Source organism: Punctularia strigosozonata (assembly GCF_000264995.1).
Source record: "Punctularia strigosozonata HHB-11173 SS5 unplaced genomic scaffold PUNSTscaffold_20, whole genome shotgun sequence".
NCBI lineage: Eukaryota > Fungi > Basidiomycota > Agaricomycetes > Corticiales > Punctulariaceae > Punctularia > Punctularia strigosozonata.
The window spans coordinates 415,272-424,308 of record NW_006767452.1 but is presented as its reverse complement, the minus strand read 5'-3'; the positions used below and the strand labels follow the sequence as shown (position 1 = coordinate 424,308).

Sequence of the window (9,037 nt, the reverse complement as noted above, 5' to 3'; positions counted from 1 at the left end):
CGGCAAGGGACTCGCACGCGCGTCGCCTTGGAACATCTGATCACGTGACATATTCGCTTCGTGACGAAACGAACGCCCCAGTGACATTTTAGCGGGGTTGGAAACTATTCGATAAATCGCGTGGGGCCCGCTCGACGGGAGGGTGCGTTCCAAGGGACATACGTCAGGACTCGGTCGGTACGTACCCAGAGCAGGGCAAGCTGCATGGGAAGTTCCTAGAGACACATGGGTGCATACCAAGAGACAGGCAGCCTATCGGGTCGAGGGGCGCAGGAAGTACCCGAAAACGGGTAAATACCAACCCGGCAAGGCCTTAGAGGCATATCATGGGAGGGGGGATTTCCACCTTACAAGGACGTGCCTAAGGGGTGGCTGAGGTGCTTACCACTCGGCTCCAGAGGCCCTCCTTCTTTTTCCGTCGTCAACTCAACAAGCTGGTCAACTGTCTTTACAGGAACTTCCTGATGGAAAAGGAACCGTTTTACTGCGCACGACGAATCAGAAAGTCCTGGTTACCCTGCAAGGCGATTCGATGCAGTGTTCCCATGCTTCATGGTCCGGGAAGAACGTCGCGCGACCCCTCAAATCCTCTCCGGGAACACTCCCGAAACCTGGCATGCTACGCAAGATTAATTTGCAGGACTAGGCAAAAATTACTGTAGCGCGATAGTCTAATAGTACATGTGGTCCCACAACGACCATGCCGTCCGATCGATTAGGTTTCCTTCTTCTGCCCCCCCCCTGATTGGTATGACCAATAGATATGCGTCATCGTTATCCTGGACAGCATGTCTAAGGGTTATCCTCCTCGTCGCTGTCGCCCTCGTCATCGCCGTTCGCACCGCCCGTCCATTCACGCTCCCACAATGGCATGCCCGGCATGCCGTTGGCGTCCAGCGGTCGTATCGGCTGCAGGGCAGGATGACCGGGCACGAGCGCCGATCGCGCTTGGTGATAACGCGCGAAGAGCTCCTCGCGTTCCGACAGAAGCTCGTGTACGTATTCGATAGCTGTACAAGCACGTCGGCTCTCTATCAGCAATTCGTTCGTTCGCGGGCGGGAAAAAGGAGTGGAAAATAGGACGCACTCTTCTGCAGCACGACGCACTCGCTCTTCGGCCCCGCGCGTCCGTCGACACGCTCCCCGTCGTCGTTCACCTTCTTCGACCGCCTCTTCTTCCCCTTCTTCCCCGCTTCCTCCTGCCCGTCGGGCAGACCGGTGCCCTGCTCGGCCTCCATGAGGCGGATCGCTTCCCGCAGTGCGGGAACGGTCTCGCACAACGCTTCGTACCCCCTCCGTATATTCGCGCGCCGCTTCTGCTCGGATTGGATATGGTTTGCCTTCTTCTGCGACGGGGACAGCAGCGGCGGCTTCGTGCCGTCGGAGGTAGATGCGGAGGTAGACGCGGCCGGCGGCGACGCGGATTTAGACGACCGTGGCGGTGGCGGGTGGGCGATCGAATACGCGGAAGACGCGGCGCTGCTGCGACGGCGCTTGCTGGCCGCGGGGTTCGGGTCCGTTATGGAACGCTTGGGGGCGGAATGCAGTGACGGGGTATGGAAAGAGGGTCCGGGCTCGGAGGGGTTCCGGTGAAACACCTGAGGGGACGCGGTCGTCGGGCTCGATATGTAATCCCGCTGCTGCTGCTGCTGCAGCGTCCGCATCGACGTGGCGCCGTAGCCCGACGGAGTGAGCTGATGTGGCGTCTGGGACATAAACGGGTTCTGCGGGGTCGGTGCCGCGGAGGGCCATGTCTGAGGTTGCTGCTGGTAGATGTTCGTGTTCCCGAGCGACATGAGGTTCTTCGTCGCCTGCGCGAGTGCGAGGGCCTCCTTCCCCTGTGGCACCGGCGGGACTACGTGCACGCCGACGTCGTGCGGGGCGCCTCCAATACCGAGCTCAGAGGAGTACATCGCCCACTCCGGAGGGACCATCGCGGCGGGGTCGGGGTCGGCGGCATCGGTATAGGAGGCGTAGTCGATGGAGGAGAGGAAAGCGTTGAAAGCGTGATTTTCGTTGGGCGTGAGCAGCGACGACGACATGTGCATGGCTGGGCCCGACTCCGGGGGGACGAGGACCATGTGAAATCCGGGCGAGGGGCCCTATAAGTTATAACGCGACACCAGCCCCGAAAAGGCAACGCCCCTGGTGATCGTGCGCATGATCACCCATTTTCCCCACATCCACTCGGGATCCACCCGTTCGCCAATTTGTTCGCGAGTTCGGGGCTCGGGTATCAGTCACGCAACCCCTTCCAGCTTCGATCACCTACGACGCTCGTAACTTCGTTCGGGACACCGGTTCCCTCGTTCCAGGACCCAAAATACCACCCACAATGTCGGCCTCGCCGAGAACCGGGGGAGACAGGCGCAAGCGCAAATATCGATCGGTCAGTCGCCGACGAGTATGCTGCGGGCATATAGACTTTCATAGACCTCTCGGGCTCTCGTGGGGTGCTGCGTGCCTCAGGGGGGGGCGATGAGCCTCGAACGCTTGGTCAGTGGGCTAACGCGCTTTTTTTCGCAAAGGACGGCACTCCGATATGGTCTAAACGGACCATCGACGGCCCAGGCGTCTGGGTGACGTGCGTGAAAGGTAAAGAAAAGCAAGCAGTCGGAGAACTGTACGATCTGTTCCAATCGGTCCGTATCCTTGGCTCTCTGTTCTAAACACCGCCGTGCGCGTTACGACCGCAGACTATAGCTAGCCAGTGAACTGTGGCCGGAAGATCAAGCCGCGAGCAACATGACGACGGACGATGATCAGGATCGCGAGCTGGACATTGAACAGCAGATCGCCCAAGAAATTGCCGCCATGAAAAAACCGCGCAAAGAGCAGAGATTCGGTGCGTTCGCCCCGGCTGTGCTTACTTGATTCGTCCCACGTTCGGAGTCAGCCCTTGTTGCCAGCCTTGCCGCTTCCTTCACCCGGACGGCGCTTTACGTTCATACTTATCGGGGCCTTGATTGTGGAGGCTCGAGCTGATTCCTCTCTCAGCAAATTGCCAAACGAACACGCCTTGCTGTGAGTCTGGACTTGTCCGAACGGCCTCCCTTCTCCGTGGGAATTCGGGGTATTGCGTGCGGCGTGCCTTTGCCTCTCCTGCGGAACGCCATGCAGGACGTGGATGGTCGCCCGCTCGTCCCCGTCGACGCTGCGGTCGTTCGCATGCGCTCTCACGGCGGCTTGCGTGCAATCTCAGCTCGTCGCCAACTCTGCATCTATGCATCGCTCCACCGCGATGCAAACTGTCCGGACGAAAGGGTTGTCATATTGATGGCATCACGACCCCTCTCGAGCACGCCCTCGTTCTCGGGACCGCGGCGTAGCATTCCGTCTCTGCCTCGAGACCAGCGCCTGGTCACCCATCGCGACCGGAATCTTATCACTCGGACCTGAGATTTCATCCCATTATATCCCGCGACTCACAAAGCGTCCTTCGGACAGTGCTATTTATCGGCTGCAAGGCGCCGGTCGATCCGGTGACATTGATTACTACTCACATCCAAAGTGTACAGCGCACAGGCGTGACCCGAGCGAGGTAGGCTTGTCTTCCATCTCGTTCATCGACTATCTATCCATATGCCAGTTATATTCCTGGCTTTCCGAGGCATGCGTTCGCGCACTGCGGCATCCCCGGCCTCGCACGAACGTAGACCGTTGGAACGCCGAGCATGCGGCCGTAGCGCCCCAGTTCATCTCTCTCGAGCGATCTCGTGCTTCCCATGCGTCCCTCGGTCTTCGCGTGCGGGGTTGCCATGCAGACTGCATTGCCACAAACCCCCTTTCGAGCACCTCCGTCGACCGCATTCGGCTTCCTCTTCGAGACATCGTCCTCGGGAATCTGGACTGATCGCGCGCAAACAGGCACTGTCATCGGTTCACGCCGGTGTCCAACACGGTCGTGGCCAACCTGCCCGAGATCCGCGGCCTGTGCGAACGCGTCGTCACTCCCTTCTTCGAAGGCTCCGATGAGAAATACAAGGTGGGTTTTGCGATGCCCCTTTCGTCTTTGCTCTTGCCTTCATATCCCTCGGCGATCCTGTGGGGAGTCTGATGGGCATAGATTAGAGTATCGTCTGTTTGCCGTCGATCTACTGATCATCCTGCTGACAGTATAAAATCGAACTCCGTACGCGCAATCACACGACGCTCGCGCGACCGGAGGTGATCAAGGAAATCGCATCTTGCGTTCCTGAGGGACACGTAGTCGACCTCGAACATGCGGACGTATTCATTCTCGTCGAGATTTTCAAGGTGCCTCGTGACGATAGTCCCGGCTATTCATCTTTCGCCTTTACTCACGTCATCCGTAGAGTGTGTGTGGCATCAGCGTCGTCCGAGACTATTATGCAATGCAGAAGTTCAATGTTATGGAAATTGCGAATGTAAAGAGGAACGAAGACGACTCGGAGAAGATGGATCAGTAATGATTGTCGTATTTTTAACGCAATGATTACAATCATCAATTTCGCTATTGTACAACCGGCATCCTTGCGATATGATCCCTTCACGTTGCTAGCTCGAAAGAGCATACCTCTTGATAGGTAAAGATTTGATTCGCGTAACGCCTGCGGGGCCTTGTGTCAATCGCACTTTCATTATCACTATGGCCATCGGCGGTGTGTATGTCGCCGATTCACCTGTCTCAGCTCTTGCGCAACGTCTGGTTTGCTGACCACTGCTTTGGCTTATTCACGTATATAAAATGTTGCGCTCGTTTACTGCCCGCTGTCTCACCATCCCCCTGTGGCGTTCGACGCTAGGGATAGGGATCCCGCATGGAACCTGTTAGTGAGCGACGCCTCCAGACTTGGGTCATGAAGAAGGTATCGCATTGTAACCATGGCTGCTAGAAGTATTTTGTAGTACACATACGGTCGTTCGTATCCAGGAAGTTCGTATCAATGGCAGTGTAAAATTAGATCAATTGTTTCAAGAATTCTCTTCGCGCTTCCCGTGGACACGACGGAGAAACTCTTCGAATGTTGATACCCGGATGTCGGGATACAACTCTCGAGCATCCAACGCCCCCGCTGCCTTCGCGGTCGCAATATTGTTGTCGCCTCTAATATGGATGCTGTACGCGTACTCCGCGACAGCCAAACCATAAAGACTGGTGAGATCGGGATTTTCGCGATATTTGGCCCGAAACTCTGTAGCTCTCTGCAACAATTCGTCTGCGGAGACCTATGATCAACATAATGAGCAGCTGTAACTTGAATCTAAGGCGACAGAAAGCGGACCTGAACCGTCTCCTGCAGCCATCCAGACCCTAGCACTCTTGTGGCTGTAGCCCATGCTTCTGCCTGTGTCAACTCGTCCTCCCAGATGTACACCCATTGGTTCAACGTCCTCGGGTCCTCGATGATACGGGCGACGAAATCTCCGATATGGTTCAAGTCCGTCACAGCAAATTTCTTGTCGCCATCTCCGTAGAAGGTCCAAGCGGTGTCCAATTCGAATCCAGGTACTTTTCCGGGAACCGTGATCTGCATCCACCAGCCGACATCGATATACGTGTGCGGAAGCCCTAGCTCCTCTATGTAGTCGTGGATGGCGTATTTCTACCGTGGGTGGTGAGCACATACATGCAACGTGCAATCAGATGCATGGTACGTACATCATCGGCCAGTTGGCGTATCCCGCGCGGAGTGTAGGTGGCCCAATCGTCCGGCACCACGCGCACGTTCGGATTCACATCCTTAGCCGCTGCGAATAACTTGCGTTGGTCGTGGATCAGTCCGGCGTATATTGCGCTGATGAGTACATCGACGCCTTGGAGGATTTCTACCAGCTTCGCATGGCCGTCCGTCGATATGTCTCCAATCCTGATCTCTACGCCTTTCGCTGCCAGTTCCTTGATGTACGGTTTGTTGGCGGAAACAGGTCTTGTCAGAACGGCAACCCGCTACCAACACGATAGTAGTCAGTGCACCAGAAAGGATGAGGACGAATGCAATGGAAATGTGTCAAACGCACGAATTTACCGTGCTTGAGAAGTCCTGTGACGATAGACTTGCCCGTTCGTCCGGTGCCTCCGACTACTAACACTAAAGGACCACTTGTAGCCATGTCTGATCAGGGACACCTCGAGAGGGGAAAGATGCGAGCGAGCCCATGAGTTTATGAGGGCTCAGCGCGTGCTTCTCAAATCTTCTTACTCATCCCGTTTCTCATGCCAGCCTGTGAACTCAAAAGACTGTGTCGGCACTTCCTTGCAAATGCCCTCTTCGACGTTAGGCACATCATTACATCCTGTCTTCGATTGTAGTTCACGCCTTCTTTGCTTCCATGACTTGTTATCTCGAACCGGAACCTAGACTTTCACCATCTCTCCTCGATAGATTAGAAGGACACGATCGTGAACTTTACTGTCGTACATACGAGAGCTTTTCCAGACCGCATCGCACTACAGCCGTTCACATGCTCCGCCATAAAACGCATAAAACGCTTCCTGGAACAATACCTACTCATCCAGCCTTAATTTGAGCAGTCTATACACCGCCTGTCTACCGCCTGTCTCAGAAGAGCTCCCAAGGTTCCATGACATACCCTTCTGCTAAGCCGTCCAGGATTCCGATCGCGATGTCGCTATTTAGGGCGTTAACATGCTTCCCAAGGGCTTCATACTTCATGGCTCTGTCGAAGTCGATGAGACGCCAACCGTACGTGCGGCCCGTATACGGAGAAGGCAGACTCGGCGAGTGAGATGGGGCACGACGTATATGGTTATGTCTTATGTCGCCGTGCACGATCCTAACATGGCCGAGCTCGTTGATTAACGACAAGATCTCCTGACTGCGTAAAGTTAGAATCAGATAAACAAGTCCGAATGGTGATCATCGCAGCGTACCGTAGATCTATGGTCATGGCGGGGCCAAGTGGCAGTTTCTCGTCGCCGAGGTCTTCAAGAAGAAGTATAGAAAGCTGTCTCCCCTTTCCGCGCGGGATAGGGCGCCTGTTCTTGTTCTGCCGCAAAAAAATGTTCGAAGTTTCGTCCAAAGGGTTTTCAGCCTCGTTCGAGGGCTTGTCCGAGCACTTGCTCCCAGGCCCGTGAGAGGAGTGAGGAGATTGATGCGCAGTCCATGGAATCGGTGTGACGGGCTCTGGTAGCGGTGCCTCAAAAAATCCGTAACAGCGAGCCACTACAGACCCCTGGCATTGTCTCATATCATCGTAAAACCACGCTTCCCGGGCGAGATTGTCCGAGAAACCCTCTCCTGCGATCTTGACTACGAGCGGTGGAATTCGCATGTCAACAACCGATCCATCCAGTGACAGGACGCGTGCGGATTGAAGCCGATAGGCGACACCGACGCGGCCGCGAGAAAGCTTAGCGCCCAGAATCACCTCCAAGGTGATAGGATCTTGGGGATGTGGCGACAGCGGGTGAGGTGGGATGTCGTCGGGCGGGGATCGGGCAAAAGTCAACTTCGGCACATAGTCTGCAGGTACGTTTTCGCGATGGAGGCATATCGCTGGATGAACACCGGCGTCAAATAGACCCTGGATGATGTTGAGCTGAACCACGGAAGCGGTGTCCTGAGGTAAAAGAATATGAGTAAATGGCGAAGACATGAATGTTGGCGTCTACCAAGCTTCTGCCAAGCATTGGGGAGTCGAAGATAACTGAAGGAGTTGCTTGTGTTCTGCGACGCAATCGCCGACCGTGTTCGAGGAGAAGATGTTCTAGCGCTGCGAACGACGGCTCTATCATTATATATACAACTTGATTCTCAGATTCCGCACGTGACTCTTCTTCTCAAGCAACAAAAAGCTTAGGCCGAATGGACGCACTTGGCTGTTCTTCGTGAAGTCAGGCAACTGCGAAATCACGTTTTCCCCGCCCATCCATCGGGACTCTCCGGTTTTGCTACAAATTCTTGCAGGTTTTAGCATGATCGCGATCGAGTCGAAAGCGGACGCTGGAATGATTCCTAATTTGACACAGGGGAAGAACGCGAACTGGGGGGGGGGGCCGTCAATTTCAGGGTCAATAATTATGTAGAACGTTAGAATATTGACTGGGCGACAAATCGGAAGATAACGTAGCGTTGAATGATGCTCGTACTTGACGTGAACCAGAAGGCCGATGACGACGCGTATGTTCATTCTGGACCACGGCGATTTGTTTGCTCGTGAATGAAGGAGTGACATAAGGTACAATCGACATGGGAAAACGATTGGGTGTAGATGAGTGTCGATGCGCGAGGCTGACACAACACCCAACACTTTACCTATGTAAGAAAAGTATGTTAGAAACGGGGCCACGAAACGTTGGGTGCCGAAAAAAAGCACAGGGGAATTCACGTAGACCTCAGCTGCGTACATCGCCAGAGCCTTCGGCTTGACATCCAGGTACGAGACTGCGAGTATTTATTGCTCTCAACTTCTTAGCGTTCCGTTCGCGTATTCAGCCCAAGCCTACTGGAAGCACTCGGTCAGATCCACGAAACAACCGATACACTGTCTTGATCCTGCAAGACGCTCAAGTGATTTCTCTTCCACCTGTTGGCGACCTCAGGAATAGCAAATGGTGGAAACGGTATGTTATGCCTTACAGAAACCCTGGGGAACGTTTGACGGGAGACGCGTTCTCCGATCTCCCTAGCCGGACACGGAGACGTACTGAGATAAGGTACTGGGGTCCACGACGACCCTAGGAGATTAGGCCGATATTGTCCAAGTGTGTGATGTAAGCCTTCTTGTTTCCTTCGCAAAGTTCTGGGACAACATGGCTACGAGCTTCCGGTCGTTGTTGTCTGGACACTGCAGGAAGCGGCAGGATATAGTTCGCCCGTCATCCCATGTCAGTGAATGCACACCCGACGTCGAGGCTCCCCACACAGTCTTGAATATCGTTTTTCTGTATTGCCATGCGTGAGAGCATACCAACCCAGTACTCACCTGCCACCAGGCTCACCTGATCGGGCACCTACCTCACCCACCATGAGGGCAATGTGATCATAGGATCCCACCCGTTCAGGTGAGCGAGGCAACCCAACAGATGTAGTCGCAAATTGTGACGCGTTTC

At 55.0% G+C, this 9,037-nt stretch overlaps 3 protein-coding genes across 3 annotated transcripts; 1 reads left to right on the top strand and 2 right to left on the bottom strand.

Moving 5' to 3' along the window:
- Positions 1 to 798: 798 nt before the first annotated feature.
- PUNSTDRAFT_30592 (uncharacterized protein) lies at positions 799 to 1,373 on the bottom strand (the record flags this gene model as incomplete). Its single annotated transcript, XM_007388792.1, has 2 exons — positions 799 to 1,010; positions 1,088 to 1,373. Coding segments are annotated over 2 exons (498 nt in total), but the record flags the coding sequence as incomplete, so codon positions are not given.
- Positions 1,374 to 2,324: 951 nt separating this feature from the next.
- PUNSTDRAFT_146797 (uncharacterized protein) lies at positions 2,325 to 4,446 on the top strand. The gene is made up of 8 exons (XM_007388791.1): positions 2,325 to 2,389; positions 2,529 to 2,642; positions 2,704 to 2,845; positions 2,998 to 3,024; positions 3,448 to 3,541; positions 3,868 to 3,985; positions 4,117 to 4,257; positions 4,317 to 4,446. The coding sequence occupies exons 1-8, from the start codon at positions 2,336 to 2,338 to the stop codon at positions 4,428 to 4,430; spliced, it is 804 nt and encodes a 267-aa protein (XP_007388853.1). The 5' UTR covers positions 2,325 to 2,335; the 3' UTR covers positions 4,431 to 4,446.
- Positions 4,447 to 4,935: 489 nt separating this feature from the next.
- On the bottom strand, positions 4,936 to 6,075 carry PUNSTDRAFT_116775 (NAD(P)-binding protein; the record flags this gene model as incomplete). The annotated part of the gene is made up of 4 exons (XM_007388790.1): positions 4,936 to 5,190; positions 5,247 to 5,567; positions 5,624 to 5,911; positions 5,983 to 6,075. 4 exons carry the CDS (start codon positions 6,073 to 6,075, stop codon positions 4,936 to 4,938), a joined length of 957 nt encoding a protein of 318 aa, XP_007388852.1.
- Positions 6,076 to 9,037: the final 2,962 nt, after the last annotated feature.